The 18,869-nt window shown below is 44.9% G+C and overlaps 1 protein-coding gene across 2 annotated transcripts in view; it reads right to left on the bottom strand.

The window, feature by feature from the left end:
- Positions 1-9,174: 9,174 nt before the first annotated feature.
- The window catches only part of pla2g3 (phospholipase A2 group III), a 38,190-nt gene continuing 28,495 nt past the window's right edge, over positions 9,175-18,869 (bottom strand). For both annotated transcript variants that reach the window (XM_070886377.1, XM_070886378.1), the window contains 2 exons: positions 11,157-11,285; positions 9,175-10,469 (listed from right to left, as the gene is read on the bottom strand). In XM_070886377.1, the coding sequence (XP_070742478.1) occupies positions 10,256-10,469; positions 11,157-11,285 (343 nt within the window). In that variant the 3' untranslated portion in view covers positions 9,175-10,255. The remainder of the gene's footprint in view (positions 10,470-11,156; positions 11,286-18,869) is intronic.

The following is an 18,869-nucleotide window of genomic DNA, read 5'->3' as shown; positions in this document are numbered from 1 at the left end:
GACGTCCTATAATTGCACCTACTTTATTTGTGGCCATAAAGCCTACCCATGGCTACCAGCCAACTGGACAGGGTCCTGTTACTTAGGATATGTGGTACCCTTTATCAGATCAATAAAGACTCTTAAGGGATGCCAATGAAAGTCATAGAGTTAAACGGGATTTGACATGGCTAAATGGAATATTCAAGGTAATGGTGCCACCCTATGGAATAGCATCAACCGAATGGCAGTTACGGGAACTGGCTAACTTAGTCGAATCAGTAGCCAATGCAACTTCCCAAGCCTTCAAAGGGGTGAATGATGAAATGGTAGCTATTCGAACAGTGGCTTTCCAAAATCGTATGGCCTCAGATTATCTCCTAGCCAAGGAAGGAGGGACATGCGCATTAATAGGTGGAGAATGCTGTACGTATATCCTGGATAAATCAGAAGAAATCGGCAGTCTAGCTGAATATATTAGGAAAAAGGTAATAGAGTATAAACAGACAGTTGGCCAGGACGGTATCACCTTGTGGGGTTGGGCATCGGGATGGTTGGGATCCCTAGGGAGATCTGTGGTACAGGGTTTGATCATATTCCTGCTGATAGTCTTCGCCCTATATCTATTACTTGTCTTGGTTAAGTGTTGCTGTGCCAGGGTGGAAAAAACCATGTTACCTACCGAGACCACGACAAGAGTTATGGTAGCAACAACTACTGAAGGCTCTTGTGTGGAAATGGAAATAGAGAGACTACAAGATCAGAATGGATTAAGTTGTCCTTGTGAAGGACAAAATGGGGGAATGTGGAAATGTATTTTTATTTAAGCTGTACCACACTGTATTGTTGTGCCCTTTTTAATATAAAACAAAATGGAGTCCTGGTCCTTCCAGGAATTTCGGCAACAAGCAGTCGGTTTGCATAAACAGCTAAACCTGGCTTGAAATGGCTGATGCCTCCCAGCTGTCTGGTGGCTAAGTCCTGCTGAGACAAGTACCCCCCCCCCCCCCACCATGGTGCTCTCCTATTGTCTATACAACACCAGTTCCACTCCACCCCACCCTTTTCGAAGTACTCAAACCACCAGCCATTATCTCTTGTACAGACCTCATCCATTTGATGCAAAAAGATAACTGACCAGGAAACTGGACAATTCTGACAATGCAATGCAGGTAATAGCTCATTACCACACTCTCATCGAGTGATGGCCGGCTGGCCAACTAATAACCCTGACAAAAGGAAATATCTGGGATGTAATAATTAACTCTTTATCTGTATTCACTGACTGCGAGACAGAGCCAATAAACAGGGAGAGGCCATAACTTGGCTTTTACTGTGTAAATATCTCGTGAAACTGTACCATTTCGAAGGCGTTCACTTAGCCATTGACTGAGTGTGACCTTTCCCTTGCTAGCAAGTAAATTAAAGAAACTTCTGCCAGAGCTGAAGGTGTCCGAGTCGTTTATTGGAGGTCGAGATTTCGACACTTCCACAAGGTGGAGACAGATGTTAATATCACAGAATCTTAGTGCCCATTTATAACGACCACTGATGTCCTAAGCAGTCAGGGACAGCATGAAAAATGCTCGGATTTTGCGGTCAGTGGTAAAGGGATGGCACTTGCTGCTGACCTCGAAGAAAGCTGTCCACAAACTTGTAGTGGGCTCTGTGTGATCAATTTTACCTTTTCCGACGTGATTATTCATCTCACACTATAGGGGATCTGTAGCATCCAGCAACAGTGATGTAATCAAGCAGGCTAAGCAGCCAATCACATTGAAGAATTCTCACAGCCAGCAAACCAAGAAGTAAAAAGCTGGTTTTATCATTCACTATTTATAATTTTGCAAAAAGTGAGATAAGTATTGGGACATACACATGGGATTAAGGTACAAGCTGAAACATTGTAAACAAACTTAAAAATAATAAAAATAATCTGTGGAATTTTTATTATGGAATGGAGAAAATGACATGCCACATCAGTTTTTAAGGGCGAGCGGTTGTTCGTCTGTAATTATGAGTTAGTACATCATTAAAAACTTAGTTACACCTCATTCAACAAGGCTTAACTTTTTCAAGGGTTTTTACAGCGAGAATAGTGCTTAAAAGTTGGAAGTTCATGTCAATTTAGTCATTTTAATTGATTTCCATCGGAGGACTGCAACAGTGCACCCTGAGGGGGAGCAGGGCATCTCTGACAGCTACTTCCGGAAATCCCTTCCTCAGACTCCAGAAGTTACTGTCAGTTTTACAGAGTAATGATGCCAAATGCTGATAGCTTCGCCATCATTACAACCACAAATTCCAGGCAACTGATGACTGGTTTGTACAGTATTCGGAAAACAGATGGAGTGGGCGTTGAGATTTTTTAGTGATTACATGGAATTATATCGTCTTCAGCACAGAAACAGCCCATTCAACCAAACTGGTCCATACCGGTGTTTATGCTCCACACGAGCCGCCTCCCACTCCTCATTATCGAACCCTATCAGCATATCCTTCTATTCCTTTCTCCCTCATCTAGATTTCCTTTAAATGCATCTATGCTATTTACCTCAACCACTTGCTGTGGTAGTGAGTTCCACATTCTCACCACTCCCAGGGTAAAGAAGTTTCTCCTGAATTCCCTATTGGATTTATTAGTGACTACCTTGTAATTACGGCCACTAGTTTTGGTCTCCCCCACTAGTGGAAACATCTTCGCTACATCAAATCCCTTCATTTGGAGAGACGCGAGTCCGGGGTCGGCGAGAGGCCTACAAAAGGCCGCGAGAGGCGTCGGGAGGTGCGTGGAGAGACGTGAGTCCGGGGTCGGCGAGAGGCCTACAAAAGGCCGCGAGAGGCGTCGGGAGGTGCGTGGAGAGACGTGAGTCCGGGGTCGGCGAGAGGCCTACAAAAGGCCGCGAGAGGCGTCGGGAGGTGCGTGGAGAGACGTGAGTCCGGGGTCGGCGAGAGGCCTACAAAAGGCCATGAGAGGCGTCGGGAGGTGCATGGAGAGACGTGAGTCTGGGGTCGGCGAGAGGCCTACAAAAGGCCGTGAGAGGCGTCGGGAGGTGCGTGGAGAGACGTGAGTCCGGGATCGGTGAGAGGCCTACAAAAGGCGTACCGGTGCAGCTACAGGGAGAGGGCAAAAAAGTAGAAAAAAACAGAAAGGTGACGTCACAGCCAAGGGGTAAGTGATTGGCGAGTAGCTTTTCTTTTTCTTTCTTTTTTATATCAGTCAGTAACTTTTAACATTGTTGTTGCCAATTTAAGTGTATCTAAAGGTTAAGTCATGCCAGGGGAGCTCGGTCACGTGATATGCTCCTCCTGTACCATGTGGGAACTGAGGGACACTTCCGGTGTCCCTGACGACTACATGTGCGGGAAGTGTATCCGCCTCCAGCTCCTGACTGACCACATTGCGGAATTGGAGCTGAGGGTGGATTCACTCTGGAGCATCCACGATGCTGAGAATGACGTGAGTAGCACGTGTAGCGAGTTGGTCTTACCGCAGGAGAAGGATCCACAGCCAGCTAGGGAATGGAAGACCAGCAGGAAGAGCAGTGCAAGGAAGGTAGTGCAGGAGTCCCCTGTGGTCATCCCCCTGCAAAACAGATACACTGCTTTGAGTGCTGTTGAGGGGGATGACTCATCAGGGGAGGGCAGCAGCAGCCAAGTTCATGGCACCGTGGCTGGCTCTGTTGCACAGGAGGGCAGGAAAAAGAGTGGGAGAGCAATAATGATAGGGAATTCAATTGTATGGGGAATAGATAGGCGTTTCTGCGACCACAACCGAGACTCCAGGATGGTATGTTGCCTCCCTGCTGCAAGGGTCAAGGATGTCTCGGAGCGGGTGCAGGACATTCTAAAAAGGGAGGGAGAACAGCCAGTTGTCGTGGTGCACATTGGTAGCAACGACATAGGTAAAAAAAGGGATGAGGTCCTACGAAACGAATTTAAGGAGCTAAATTAAAAAGTAGGACCTCAAAAGTAGTAATCTCAGGATTGCTACCAGTGCCACGTGCTAGTCAGAGTAGGAATCGCAGGATAGCGCAGATGAATACGTGGCTTGAGCAGTGGTGCAGCAGGGAGGGATTCAAATTCCTGGGGCATTGGAACCGGTTCTGGGGGAGGTGGGACCAGTACAAACCGGACGGTCTGCACCTGGGCAGGACCGGAACCAATGTCCTAGGGGGAGTGTTTGCTCGTGCTGTTGGGGAGGTGTTAAACTAATATGGCAGGGGGATGGGAACCAATGCAGGGAGACAGAGGGAAACAAAAAGGAGACAAAAGCAAAAGACAGAAAGGAGATGAGGAAAAGTGGACGGCAGAGAAACCCAAGAAAAAGAACAAAAAGGGTCACTATACAGCAAAATTCTAAAAGGACAAAGGGTGTTAAAAAAACAAGCCTGAAGGCTTTGTGTCTTAATGCAAGGAGTATCCGTAATAACGTGGATGAATTAACTGTGCAAATAGATGTTAACAAATATGATGTGATTGGGATTACGGAGACGTGGCACCACGATGATCAGGGCTGGGAACTCAACATCCAGGGGTATTCAACATTCAGGAAGGATAGAATAAAAGGAAAAGTAGGTGGGGTAGCATTGCTGGTTAAAGAGGAGATTAATGCAATAGTTAGGAAAGACATTAGCTTGGATGATGTGGAATCTATATGGGTAGAGCTGCAGAACACCAAAGGGCAAAATACATTAGTGGGAGTTGTGTACAGACCTCCAAACAGTAGTAGTGATGTTGGGGAGGGTATCAAACAGGAAATTAGGGGTGCATGCAATAAAGGTGCAGCAGTTATCATGGATGACTTTAATATGCACATAGATTGGGCTAACCAAACTGGAAGCAATACGTTGGAGGAGGATTTCCTAGAGTGCATAAGGGATGGTTTTCTAGACCAATATGTCGAGGAACCAACTAGGGGGGTAGGCCATCTTAGACTGGGTGTTGTGTAATAAGAGAGGATTAATTAGCAATCTCGTTGTGCGAGGCCCCTTGGGGAAGAGTGACCATAATATGGTGGAATTCTGCATTAGGATGGAGAATGAAAGTTAATTCAGATACCATGGTCCAGAACTTAAAGAAGGGTAACTTTGAAGGTATGAGGCATGAATTGGCTAGGATAGATTGGCGAATGATACTTACGGGGTTGACTGTGGATGGGCAATGGCAGACATTTAGAGACCGCATGGATGAACTACAACAATTGTACATTCCTTTCTGGCGTAAAAATAAAAAAGGGAAGGTGGCTCAACCGTGGCTATCAAGGGAAATCAGGGATAGTATTAAAGCCAAGGAAGTGGCATACAAATTGGCCAGAAATAGCAGCGAACCCGGGGACTGGGAGAAATTTAGAACTCAGCAGAGGACAAAGGGTTTGATTAGGGCAGGGAAAATGGAGTACGAGAAGAAGCTTGCAGGGAACATTAAGACGGATTGCAAAAGTTTCTATAGATATGTAAAGAGAAAAAGGTTAGTAAAGACAAAAGTAGGTCCCCTGCAGTCAGAATCAGGGGAAGTCATAACAGGGAACAACGAAATGGCAGACCAATTGAACAAGTACTTTGGTTCGGTATTCACTAAGGAGGACACAAACAACCTTCCGGATATAAAAGGGGTCAGAGGGTCTAGTAAGGAGGAGGAACTGAGGGAAATCTTTATTAGTCGGGAAATTGTGTTGGGGAAATTGATGGGATTGAAGGCCGAGAAATCCCCAGGGCCTGATGGACTGCATCCCAGAGTACTTTAGGAGGTGGCCTTGGAAATAGCGGATGCATGACAGTCATTTTCCAACATTCCATTGACTCTGGATCAGTTCCTATGGAGTGGAGGGTAGCCAATGTAACCCCACTTTTTAAAAAAAGGAGGGAGAGAGAAAACAGGGAATTATAGACCGGTCAGCCTGGCCTCAGTAGTGGGTAAAATTATGGAATCAATTATTAAGGATGTCATAGCAGCGCATTTGGAAAGAGGTGACATGATAGGCCCAAGTCAGCATGGATTTGTGAAAGGGAAATCATGCTTGACAAATCTTCTGGAATTTTTTGAGGATGTTTCCAGTAGAGTGGACAAGGGAGAACCAGTTGATGTGGTATATTTGGACTTTCAGAAGGCTTTCGACAAAGTCCCACACAAGAGATTAATGTGCAAAGTTAAAGCACATGGGATTGGGGGTCGTGTGCTGACATGGATTGAGAATTGGTTGTCAGACAGGAAGCAAAGAGTAGGAGTAAATGGGTACTTTTCAGAATGGCAGGCAGTGACTAGTGGGGTACCGCAACGTTCTGTGCTGGGACCCCAGCTGTTTACACTGTACATTAATGATTTAGACGAGGGGATTAAATGTAGTATCTCCAAATTTGTGGATGACACTAAGTTGGATGGCAGTGTGAGCTGCAAGGAGGATGCTATGAGGTTGCAGAGTGACTTGGATAGGTTAGGTGAGTAGGCAAATGCATGGCAGATGAAGTATAATGTGGATAAATGTGAGGTTATCCACTTTGGTGGTAAAAACAGAGAGACAGACTATTATCTGAATGATTAGGAAAAGGGGAGGTGCAACGAGACCTGGGTGTCATGGTACATCAATCATTGAAGGTTGGCATGCAGATACAGCAGGCGGTTAAGAAAGCAAATGGCATGTTGGCCTTCATAGCGAGGGGATTTGAGTACAGGGGTAGGGAGGTGAGGCCACACCTGGAGTATTGTGTACAGTTTTGGTCTCCTAACTTGAGGAAGGACATTCTTGCTATTGAGGGAGTGCAGCGAAGGTTCACCAGACTGATTCCCGGGATAGTGGGACTGACCTATCAAGAAAGACTGGATCAACTGGGCTTGTATTCACTGGAGTTCAGAAGAATGAGAGGGGACCTCATAGAAGCGTTTAAAATTCTGACGGATTTAGACAGGTTAGATGCAGGAAGAATGTTCCCAATGTTGGGGAAGTCCAGAACCAGGAGTCACAGTCTAAGGATAATGGGTAAGTCATTTAGGACCGAGATGAGGAGAAACTTCTTCACCCAGAGAGTGGTGAACCTGTGGAATTCTCTACCACAGAAAGTTGTTGAGGCCAATTCACTAAATATATTCAAAAGGGAGTTAGATGAAGTCCTTACTACTAGGGGGATCAAGGGGTATGGTGAGAAAGCAGGAATGGGGTACTGAAGTTGCATGTTCAGCCATGAACCATTGAATGGCGGTGCAGGCTAGAAGGGCCGAATGGCCTACTCCTGCACCTATTTTCTATGTTTCTATGTTTCTATAATCTTAAAGACCTCTATCAAGTTCACCCCTCAGTCTTCTCTTTTTCAAAAGAGCCCCAGCCTGTTCAATCTTTCCTGATAAGTATAACCTCGAGTAGGCCCCCTGTTTCTATTAAATCAACCTAAATACAGGGTCTACTATTTTACCATAACATTGTTTAAAAAAAGGCCCGATTTCACTAAAGTTAACACCATGTATGATCACAGGATCTAACTATCCACAGCTGTTTGATACTCCGCACAATAAGCTAAAAACTGAATGAAAACTACATATGCTATTCTGTTGAGAAAGTTTCTGGTTCAATTTGTGAGGTTAGCAGAACTCTGGCCAGTAGTAGAGGCACTGCATTTGTCTTTAGTGCCACCCACTCCCCAATGCTAGGAAGAGGAAAAACAATCAGCCAGCATTCCCACTTGTGACCATGCCCTGTTGGGGTCTCCACGCTGGTCCTGGGCCACTATAACTCCGCTCCTTTTATGGCACCGACGTGCGGCTGGTGGTTTCTCACAGGTTGGGGCCTCCACGTTGATCCTGGGCCACCGCACCTCTGCTCCTTTTATGCCCGACCTGCGAGAAACCACCAGCCTCGGGTCGGGGCCATAAAGGAAGCGGAGGTGCGGTGTGGAGGCCACTTCAGGGAGCAGCGCGAGCTGGTGAAAGAGGGCGATGACTTGGAGAAGGGCGACTGGATTGGACGTCACCCAAATCAAGGTCACTGATTGGAGCATGGGCAGGTATAGCAGGAGAGGCAGCAAGCAGCAGAGGGGCGGCGAGATCGGGGCGAAGGAGCGGCGAGAGATTATAGAGCGACGTGATCGGGGCCCAGGAGAGGTGTGAGTTCGGGGCTTAGAAGAGGCGAGGGCCCAGGGGCAGCACGGACCAGCCCACACTGCGATATGTGCGCGCACTAGGTCTGTGCAATAAAGCTGGACTCCAGTTGTCTTGGTTAATCCTTGCCATTGGAACATGACCTAGTTCTGTCAAGCCCGTCTGGTGGCTGGTGTGCAACAGCCACCACACGTTTAAAAAAAATCCACGAACAGGCATCTTCCACCCTTCAATATGTAGTTCAGGACCTGATTCTTTATTGAAACACCTGTGAACTCATCCTTTTTTGGTGTGGAAGCAAGTCATCCTCGATACAAGGGACTGCCTATGATGATGATAGTGACTGTTGAAAAATCATTCGTACATGTGCATCAGCTGAGGATAGGATCAGGCTTAGCTGGGAGGCCCTTCACCGCTGATTAACTAGCAGACACTCTTCTAGGCTCATCCATTTAGAATGCTTGGAGTGAGGTACTGGAGAGCCATCTGCACACTTGGAGCAAGTGTTAGTCCATTCAGGAGAGGAGATATTGGGAGAAGAAAAGCACAATGCAGGCTTGCTCGGTACATTGTAAAGAATAAGATGTCCTGGAGCATGTTTCAATAGTGTAACTTTGCTCTCAGATCCTGATGCTTATCCTAGAGTTGTTGGTGCTTTGTAATACTGCCCAGTCCACGTGTTATATAACTGCCCGTCAGTGCATGTGTTATAAGCTGCAATGCTGAGGCTCACTGTTAGAATTCCTCTCCCCTATTTCCTGTCACTTCAAACTTCATGGCAAGACAAATTGCTGCACTCTTTTTCTCTCGTCTCCTGGAATTATTGATTGAGATACAGTTTATGGGTATGACAGCCTTCTAATATAGTGCGTAACATACTATTCTTCAAGTGTGAATGCAACAGTGGCTGGCGGTAGGTTATCTAATGTGGAAAGCGTCACAGTTGACCCTGACCCTGACCCTGTCCTTACCTGGTGTCCTTCCAGCACCTACCTGGCTCAGGGGCATATAGGCCAATTGGACCGCTGCCATACCATGTCAGACTACTTGAGACCAAAACTGATAACACACGTGCAGGCTGGAGGAATGAGAGGGAGGGCAATGGAATGTACACTTTATTTATATACGTAGGATTCTTCACCATTCTCTTTCAAATCCAATAGAATTTATTGTTACACTTTTGCAGCAGTTGTAAATCACATGAGCATGGAGATCTGTTGGATCGTATGTAGTTGTATGAGACTTTTTAATAGGACAGTCAGCATAGGGATGCTCCATGAGATGCTGGCACAGCTCAGACGAGCTTTTGAACACCTGGAGATCAATAAATCTGTCACCTTATTTTTTAATATAATTTCCAATGACTAATTTCTTCACTTCCAGCACCAGGCCGCATTGGAGGAGCTACTATTACTGGTTACGTGGGCCTCTGCCACCTGTTCTCGTCATGACTCTGATCCTATTTAACACTCTCTTGAAAACCCAATCTGGCAATTCCTAACCTACTATGTGATGTACCTTCTATCATAATCTTTCTAACCTTGGCAGTGTCTTGCATTATAGATCTTGGCTCTTAACTTTAAATATAAAAAAATATTTGTACTCTTTCACAGAAGCATAGACTGTCCAAATCTGTGAAACAGTAATCATTTTTTAAAAATATAATTTTTGTTAATACCCTTTCAGTCTAAATGGCCACAGTACTTCAGAGGCAGAAAAATAGAAGCTATTTTGAGGGATTTGATGGAACTCTGCCTGGTAGGACAGCACTCTCATTGAACCAAGTTTGAGAGGTAAAGCTGGTACATTGTAGATCGTATTGCTGAAAACTTTGACAATACAACAAAGAAATACTATTAAAGAGAGATAGATTATTAAAGATTCTTAGAGGCCTTGTGTTCAAATGCTTGCTGAAGTTTACCAGGCAGAATAGTAAACAGCTGGCTTATATAGGGGGAATTGGGGAAAAAACAGGTGAAAAGAACTGAATGAAAAATGTCTAGGATAACTAATTTCATGCTAAATGGTACAAGGAGGTTTGTGGATGGTAAAGGGTGCAGGATTACATAGCGTAGATGTCACACTGATCTGAGGTAGTCTTGTCCTACTACCTATACTGATGAGGTAATGTAACAGTCAATCAGAATGAGCCACATGATCCATGCTAGTGTAGCCCTCAAAGAAGTCTTTAAGCCTTTACAGTCAGAGCCCGAATCCTTTGTAAACACTTGTCGTACAGTTTGAGAGAATTTGTGCCGATAAATGTTCCATTTTTGTTTCTTTTGTGCTCACGTGGTAATGAATAAAGGGATTCGTCCACGGTTCTCCGGACTTTCAGAATCTTCTGCAGATGTTTGGGTTTAGAAAGGATAGCCACAGTGGAACTTGATTGTTTTTCACACCTGAAATATAAAATCACTTGCTGTAGAGAGCAATATCCAGAATACTGTCAGGGCCGAGCAACTGACCCACCATACTCTACCCACTATGGGGTTAGCAACACAACTAAGCAAAATTGTCATCTTTTCGTTTGATGAAACCTAAGAACATTGTGAATGACGCTATGTTTCACCCCTCAATTTTCTTTATTCATCTCATGATGGTGCTTGCTCCCAATTGCAACACCCCTCCAGAGATCAATTAATTCAGCACAAACCAGGTCACACATGGTGGTACTTATTCAGCTGAACTAATCCCTGTAGTTTTGTCCATTTGTGCTCATTTTATGGCACTCCTCCCCCCAGATTGTGGTTTGATTAAGGTGCGAGGGATGTCACAGCAATGGAACACATTCCATCCTAATGCTATGCTTACAGGAATATGGAGCACTCCCATATCGAGTAAAGCACAGTTAGATGCTACACGGTCACATCAAGCACTTCCAGGTCAGGTACAACATGGATCGGATGCTGACTGAAGTTTCCTCAAGCACAGGTTAAATGCAGTGTAAGCTTCTCTCTGCTCTGCTTCGAGAATGTGCCTCAGTACCAAACTAAGAATAGTGCCCAACACCGCTCCAAGGATCCCATATGACAAGATTTATCATCCTGACCCCTTTTCACGCCACCACAAACAGAAGCAGCACTCACAGCCTGCGCTCCGCCTTGATGCAATTCCTCGTCACTGACTTCAGCCGGAAACAGCTCATCGACACAAATTCAGACAACAGCTCCTCCACTGCGTTCACATTCACTCGTTTCTTCATCCGTTTCGCTAACCTAAAGGAAATAGAATCAGAGAAAAGATGACAAAATCAGATCGATGTTCTATCTGCTAATATTTCCATTCCCTCCCCTCCCCCTGATGTTATCAGACATGTTGAAGAAGTGAGCATTGATTTTAACAGTATTTACACTTTTCGCTCAATGCAACAAAATTGAAGCATTTTTATTATGAGGGTTTAATTATTGGATTCTTTCTTGTTGGTCACAGGACACAGGGCTAAAGTCAGGTATTGTTTGCCGATTTTTCAAGCTGTAAAGAATATATATTACAATCTACATTCACAGGGGCAGGCACTGATTTGCATGAATGATTGCTGCTATTGTCTTTGGATGGAGACCCATCTCTCAGATCATTCAAAGTATTTAGAACTGATCAATGGGGCAAGCCATCCCATTCAATTACAAACACCCAATACATGTTTGTATGGCAAATATAGTACGGTGGGCAAACACCATTTAAAATCCTGTGAATGTCTGACTACCTAAATGTAGATATGAGAAGTAGTTCTAATGTCCTTTGAAATGTGAACATTATTTTGGCTGAATTGTTACATTGGGCTAGACTTTCTACTTCTATCGCTATGGGTGGTATTTCCGGCAGTAGTGGATGTCCCACTTTTAAGAACCGCCGGAGTACCGGCCATTTTCAAAACTGCTAGTTTTGGCTTTTTTTGGGGTGATGGTAGTAGTGGTGGTAAGTGGTCGTTGGGGTCTTTTTCATCGTGCAAGGCCAGCGTCCCTAACAACGGCCGTTCTGCACATGCGCAATTTGTTTTCAGCACTTCACTTTTCCCGTGATTCAGCGGGTCAGGGGTCACCTGCACAAGTGCAGAAGAGGAAGGGGGGGGGGGAAAAGAGAGAGAGAGAGAGAGAGAGAGAGAGAGAGAGACAGACAGAGAGCAAGTGGAGAGTGGCTAAAGGATTATTCAAAGATTTAAACCTCATCAATTTATAATAACATTCACAATGGATATTGAGGAGGGAATGATGAGCGACGTGGCTGAAGTGTGGGGGGGGGCGGGGGGGGGGGGGAGGAAGAGGAGGAAGAGGGCCAAGCGCTTTTTGGATGAGGCCAACACTTGGTCCACGAGGTAGAAACGAGGTGGAACCAACTGACCCAGGGTGGGCGCGGGAAATCCCCCCCCCCCGTGTTTACCAACATATTTCGGTGGAGATTGCCGAGGTGGTGTCATCGGCCGCCCATGACTATCGAGAGCCGAGCCAGTGCTGCAAGCGCTGGACCGACCTCGTTGCGTCTGCAAGAGTAAGCACTAACTTTAACTGTAATCATGCACTGACTCATTACTTAAAATGTAAATCTGCCAGATTGTAATTAAGCTTGGTAAGCTTGATATCATGTATTACTTCCTACCCATGATCTTATTACATTGCTTTTCTGAACTTAGATGTGTTCATCATGCATCAATTTCATCCTAACGGTATTAGCATATAACATAACGTTAATGAGACATTGATGAAAAGCATTGGCAATAATAGCTAATTGTAGATGTCTATCTGTGTTCCGTACTAGTACCTGGGCAATTAGCTTATACCATGCTCTTGTCATCTTTGCAGAAGAAGATATCTTCCGATCACGTGGAGCGTCGGCGCACGGGAGGGGAGCCGGCAGAGTTGGTGGAATTGACGGAGCCCTCGTTGGGTACATAATCGCTCGGCCACCCGTGGTGGTGCACATCTGGTTGTGGCGACAGGCAAGTCATGTATAAGCTCCGGGTAATTTAATGCTATTTGAATATATGAATTATGTAATGTAATGCAATTAATGCTGTGATCATGAAATCTTATTATAATGCCATGTAGTTTCTGTACATTCTGTTCATGTTAATTAATATCTAATGCAGTAGTGTTGTTCCTCCTACATATGTCTGCGCAGTGTAAGCGTTCTCATGTCACCCTGGCCCTCCCCTCCTACTAACCTCTCATATTATGTTTTCTAGCTGCCCAGGCGCATCGGAGATCTTTGGAGGCCCAGGAGCATCACCCGTACTGCTGCAAGTGGTACTCACCACCGGAGGGGAGACCACAGAGGAGGAGGATCGTTTGGATGAGCCTCAAGCCAGCTCATCAACACATCTGGAAGAGGGGGACTCGGGGACTCAAGGTTCCAATCTACCTGCAGCCACCTCTTCCTCAACCGAGGAAATAGTGGGACCAAGCGGCTTGTAGCAGGGCACACCGAGTGGTCCAGCGCCTACGCCGAATCCGCGAAGGTTGATTCGGCGAGGCAGGCATGCTCAAAGACAGACAGACGTCAACCTGGACATGGCAACACTGTCTAGGGCGAGAGTCGACATTGGTCGAGAGCTCCTCTAGGCGATAGGTGGGTTAACCGGCAACATTGCCACGCTTTCAGCTCGTCATTCGGAGGACATGGCGCAGCTGATTGCGGTGAACCGCCGATTCCGTCGATGTCATGCAGCAAACGATGGACTTGGTTTATGCCACTGCACCCAAAGATGCTGTATCACCTATGCCAGCAGCGACAGAGTCAGGCGGAAGCAATCGCTTCCTACTCTGGAGACGGGTCTTCGGATACCGATTCTTCTCTGGGATCCCAAGAAATGACGTTGCCCCCCACCCCCATCCCTACAGCAGCAGCGCTCGGGGTGCCTTGGACGACTTGGTGTAAATGCAGGTAGAACCAGGAACAACGGGAGGGGGAAAGGACATGGAAAGGTCGGGGGGCAGGGGGGGTTGGTTGTTATCGTTATTTTAATTGCTATTTAAAAGTTGTTGACCTTTAGGAGGGATTATGGGTGTTTAAATGTTTTCAATGTTCGTCTCTGTTAATTGGTTATTTATTTAAAATTATGTTGCTTTCTTTAACTATTATTTAATTATAAATTTCTAAAAAAGGTTTTTGCAATTTTGTTAAATTATAAAGAATTTTATTACACTTACAATTCTTGTGCAGTGTCTCACTCACTTTTACAAACTGAAGGTTATCAATAGAAGGGTTACAAACAATGGGCAGGCAAGGATGAAACGTAACGTAACAGTCACCGTTCAAGCAAACTGTTCATTTAGGAGCTGCCGACTCAACAGTTTTGCAGTTGCGTAACTACCACAGGGCTTCTCCTGTGGTGTGTGTGTGTTTGTGGTTGGTGGCATGGGTTCATCGCCAGGCTGATTGTCCTCCTCGAGGTCCTCACCCTCCTTTTCCTTCCCTCTCTCCTGAGATGGACCGGCAGTCCCATCTGGCAATTCTTGTCCCCTCTTTATAGCTAAGTTGTGCAACATGCAGCACACTACAACGAACTCAGCGACCTGCTCAGGATGGTATTGCAAGCTGCGTCCAGAGTAGTTCAGGCATTTGACCAATTGTCTTTTCGACGATATTGCGTGTGGCTATATGACTCTGATTGTACTGATGCTCGGCATCTGTCTGGGGCTTACGGAGGGGGGTCAAGAACCAGGTGGCGAGGCCGTATCCTTTGTCACACATCATTCAGCATTGGCCTTATGGCTGACTCTTAAAAAGGTTGGACTCAGTGCTTTCATGCAAGATATGTGCATCATGAATGCTCCCTGGAAAATTGGCATTTACTGCCATGATTATTTGCTTGTGGTCGACAACGAGCTGCACGTTCAGTGAGTGGAATCCCTTTCGGTTACGGTAAACCTCCGACTCCTCTAAAGGTGCTCGCAGGGCGATGTGCGTACAGTCTTCCCCTGGACCTTGGGGAAGCTTGCTATTCTCAAGAAACCCAAAGCCCTCACACCCTGTGCCTCCCTGGTCATTGGGGAGTTTATAAAGTCCATCCTCCATGCGTAAAGGGCTTCAGTCACCTGGCAAATGCAGCAATATGTGGCGTGCTGAGAGATGCAGCAAATGTCGCCAGTTAAGGCCTGAAAGGAGCCCAATGCATAGAAGGAAAGTACCACAATAATCTTAACCTCAACAGGCAGTGCGGTCCGGATGGTGCTGGTAGACTGCAGATCTCCCTTAATGAAGTGGCATATCTCATTGATGACATTCTTTCAGAAGCGCAGCCTTCTAATGCATGTTGTATCGGACAGGTGCAGATATGACCACTGCTCCCTGTAAATGCATTGGGAGGAAGGCCTCCTCCTCCTCAGCAGTCTGCCACCTCTTTGGGCACATAATGAACTCTTCAATTAATCTTCTTTCATCTCTATACTGCAGCATGCGAGTAGTCAGCAATATTGGCTGAGAAATTACAGGCCTCATTCCTTTAAATGTCCTAAACGGTCTTCAAAATTCTTGAATTGTCCTTAAACAACCACAAATGTACTGTAAATTGACCACAATTGCTCAGATAATGTTCAAGATTTTCAAACACCCTTAAAATCACTCACAAATTACTTTAAGGCTCCCATCAACTTGAAGCAACTTTTTCTTCAACTTCATCTGATTTAAAACATGGCGTCCATACTGCTGGATTAAGGTCAGGTGAGTGCAGCTTTTTCGGGTGGCCGGTAATTTGGGTGAATTGCTGAATTTAGTGCTCGCCAGTAATTGGGCGGTAGTTTACATAAGAATGTAAGAAATAGGAGCAGGAGTAGGCCATACGGCCCCTCGAGCCTGCTCCGCCATTTTATACGATTTTGGCTGATCCAATCAAGGACTCGGGTCCACTTCCCTGCCCTCTCCCCATAACCCCTTATCAATTAAGAAACTGTCTATCTCTGTCTTAAATTTATTCAATGTCCCAGCTTCCACATCTCTCTGAGGCAGTGAATTCCACAGATTTACAACCCTCTGAGAAAAGAAATTTCTCCTTATCTCAGTTTTAAATGGGCGGCCCTTATTCTAAGATTATGCCCCCTAGTTCTAGTCTCCCCCATCAGGGGAAACATTCTCTCTGCATCCACCTTGTCAAGCCCCCTCAATCTCACCTCTCAATCTTCTGAATTCCAATGAGTAGAGGCCCAACCTACTCAACCTTTCCTCATAGGTTAGCCCCCTCATCCCCGAAATCAACCTCGTGAACCTTCTCTGAACTGCCTCCAAAGCAAGTATATCCTTTCATAAATATGGAAAGCAAAACTGCATGCAGTATTCCAGGTGTGGCCACATCAATACCATGTATAACTGTAGCAAGACTTCCCTGCTTTTATACTCCATCCCCTTTGCAATAAAGGCCAAGATTCCATTGGCCTTCTTGATCACTTGCTTACTAACCTTTTGTGTTTCATGCACAAGTACCCCCAGGTCCTGCTGTATTGCAATACTTTACAATCTTTCTCCATTTAAATAATAGCTTGCTCTTTGATTTTTTTTCTGCTAAAGTGCATGACTTCACACTTTCCAACATTATACGCCATCTGCCAAATGTTTGTCCACTCACTTAGCCTGTCTATGTTCTTTTGCAGGTTTCCATTATAAACAATCTTTTGAGCGTTACACAAGCAATGACGTTAAATTTTTTTTTTTAAATGGGCGGGCGGTTTCGCTCTTCGCCGGCGGTAATTGACTGCCGAATTTACCGCCGGCGGTAGTTTCCATTTAAACACTGTTTTAGGAGGTAAAGTGCTTATCAGCGGTAAACTGGACGGAATGATGCTGAAAGTCTAGCCCTATTTTTACAGCACAGAAACAACTAGTTCATGCTGATGTTTATGCTCCACATGAGTCTCATCTCACCCTTCTTCATCTAACTCCATCAGCATATCCTTCTATTCCTTTTTCCCTCATGCGTTTATCTAGCTTCCCCTTAAATGCAGCTATGCTATTCAACTACTCCACATGGCAACAAGTTCCACATTCTAACCACTCTCTGGGTAAAGAAGTTTCTCTTGAATTCCCTATTGGATTTATTAGTGACCACATTATATTTATGGCCCCTAGTTCTGGTCTACCCTGCAAGTGGAAACATCATCTCTACATCTATCCTATCTACCCTTTCATAATCTTAAAGACTTCTATTAGGTTACCCCTCAAATTCTCTTTTCTATAGAAAAGAGCCCACTCATGTTCAATCTTTCTCAGTTCTGGCATCATTAGAGTAAATCTTTTTTGCATCTTCTCCAGGGCCTCCATATCCTTTTTATAATATGGAGACCAGACTGTTCACAGTACTCCAAGCGTGGCTTAACTAATGATCTATACAAGTTTAACATTACTTTTCAATTCCATCCCCTTGCTTTGTTTGCTTATTTTTTTTTTTTAAATGGCATCAATCTGTGTCACTACTTTTAGTGATTTATGTAACTGTAGTCCCAGATCCCTCTGCTCCTCTATGCCATTTAGACACTTATTTCCCAAGGATTAATTAAAAAGTCAATTAATTAAATTCTGCTGCAAGCATGTCAGGTGCAACTAGACAAAATAAACGTAGTCATCAAATGAAACACGAGTCGAGATTCTAACGATGGCTGCGTTTGGGATGTAGGGCAGGAAGGAAACCCCATAAAACTCCTGGCATAAGGCCCGGACCGTTTAACTCTCAGGTGTCACTTACCTGGGTCTCTTCTGGCTCAATGCTTCTTGCCGCTAGCTTTTTCTGGTGACTGTGCGTGAGTCACATTTTAATTGTTAAAATTCAGTTGAGGTCCGAATTATATAATTGCGCCCTGACATTTCAATATTTATGAGGGCCCATCTATCTGTGGTGGGTGGCCTCCACGCTCCTCAAAACCCAGGAGTTAAAATCACTGAGGGGTGGGAATGTGCCACAAACACCAGCCTCTCCCCCGAACGCGATTTTGACAACTTGCACACTCTGTTCATGCCAGGAAGGCAGTACTACAATCCGGGATAGGGTAGATTTATTACATTTTGGAAGTCAGAATTATTTCTGTAAAAGGAAAAAAATAACTGGAGAAAACATTTAAAAATGAGTAACGCACTATGTTTAAGTAGGTAAAGGTACCATTTGGTGTAGTACTGAGTCAGACAGCGGAGAAGGTAAATTCCAGGTTTGTGCTGATCAGCTGATCTCAGGTACGGTAATGGAAGGGACAGTATAATTGGACTGAGCACCTCAGGCTAGGGTCCCATTCTTCATTATCTAATGATACCTGCTGGAAATTGTGCATGTGTGACTGTTCAAGTGTGGTCAATATTGGGGTGGCTGCCTTGCCTTCCCATAAGCAACACTCACTACTTCAGCTTATAAGTGAAGAAAGAATTTGCTGGTGCCTTTGGAATTGTATCTCACCATGAATTAGAGTCTTCAGGAGAGAAAGGAAGAAATATTTTAACACATACTGCCCCAAATCAATTTGTAAAGTATTAAGTTAAAAGCCACAGAATTTCCTACTAATTGTTTCAATGACAATAAATAAACCTTTATTGTAAATGTCACCACACAACAAACTGCAACTGGCATCAACATTGATAGCCATCAGCGCAAAAACAAATCATTAATAAATTACTACATTACAATAGTATACCTCTATCTATCTCTAGTATACCTCTAGCTATTATATATTAAATTCAGTATGTGGGGCGCGTGTTTCATTGAAAACTTTCATGGGAACCTTGCCCTTATGGGCAAACATATTATAGTGCCAGTAGTATCAGTTATGCCTATAAGTGGTGGTGGGGTGAGTTTTCAATGTTCAGGATGGCACACCTTGCCTGTCACAGGC

The sequence above is a fragment of the Pristiophorus japonicus genome, chromosome 8 (genome assembly GCF_044704955.1).
Source record: "Pristiophorus japonicus isolate sPriJap1 chromosome 8, sPriJap1.hap1, whole genome shotgun sequence".
NCBI classification, from domain to species: Eukaryota; Metazoa; Chordata; class Chondrichthyes; family Pristiophoridae; genus Pristiophorus; species Pristiophorus japonicus.
The sequence above is the reverse complement of the archived record's forward strand: the minus strand, read 5'-3'. Positions and strand labels throughout refer to the sequence as shown.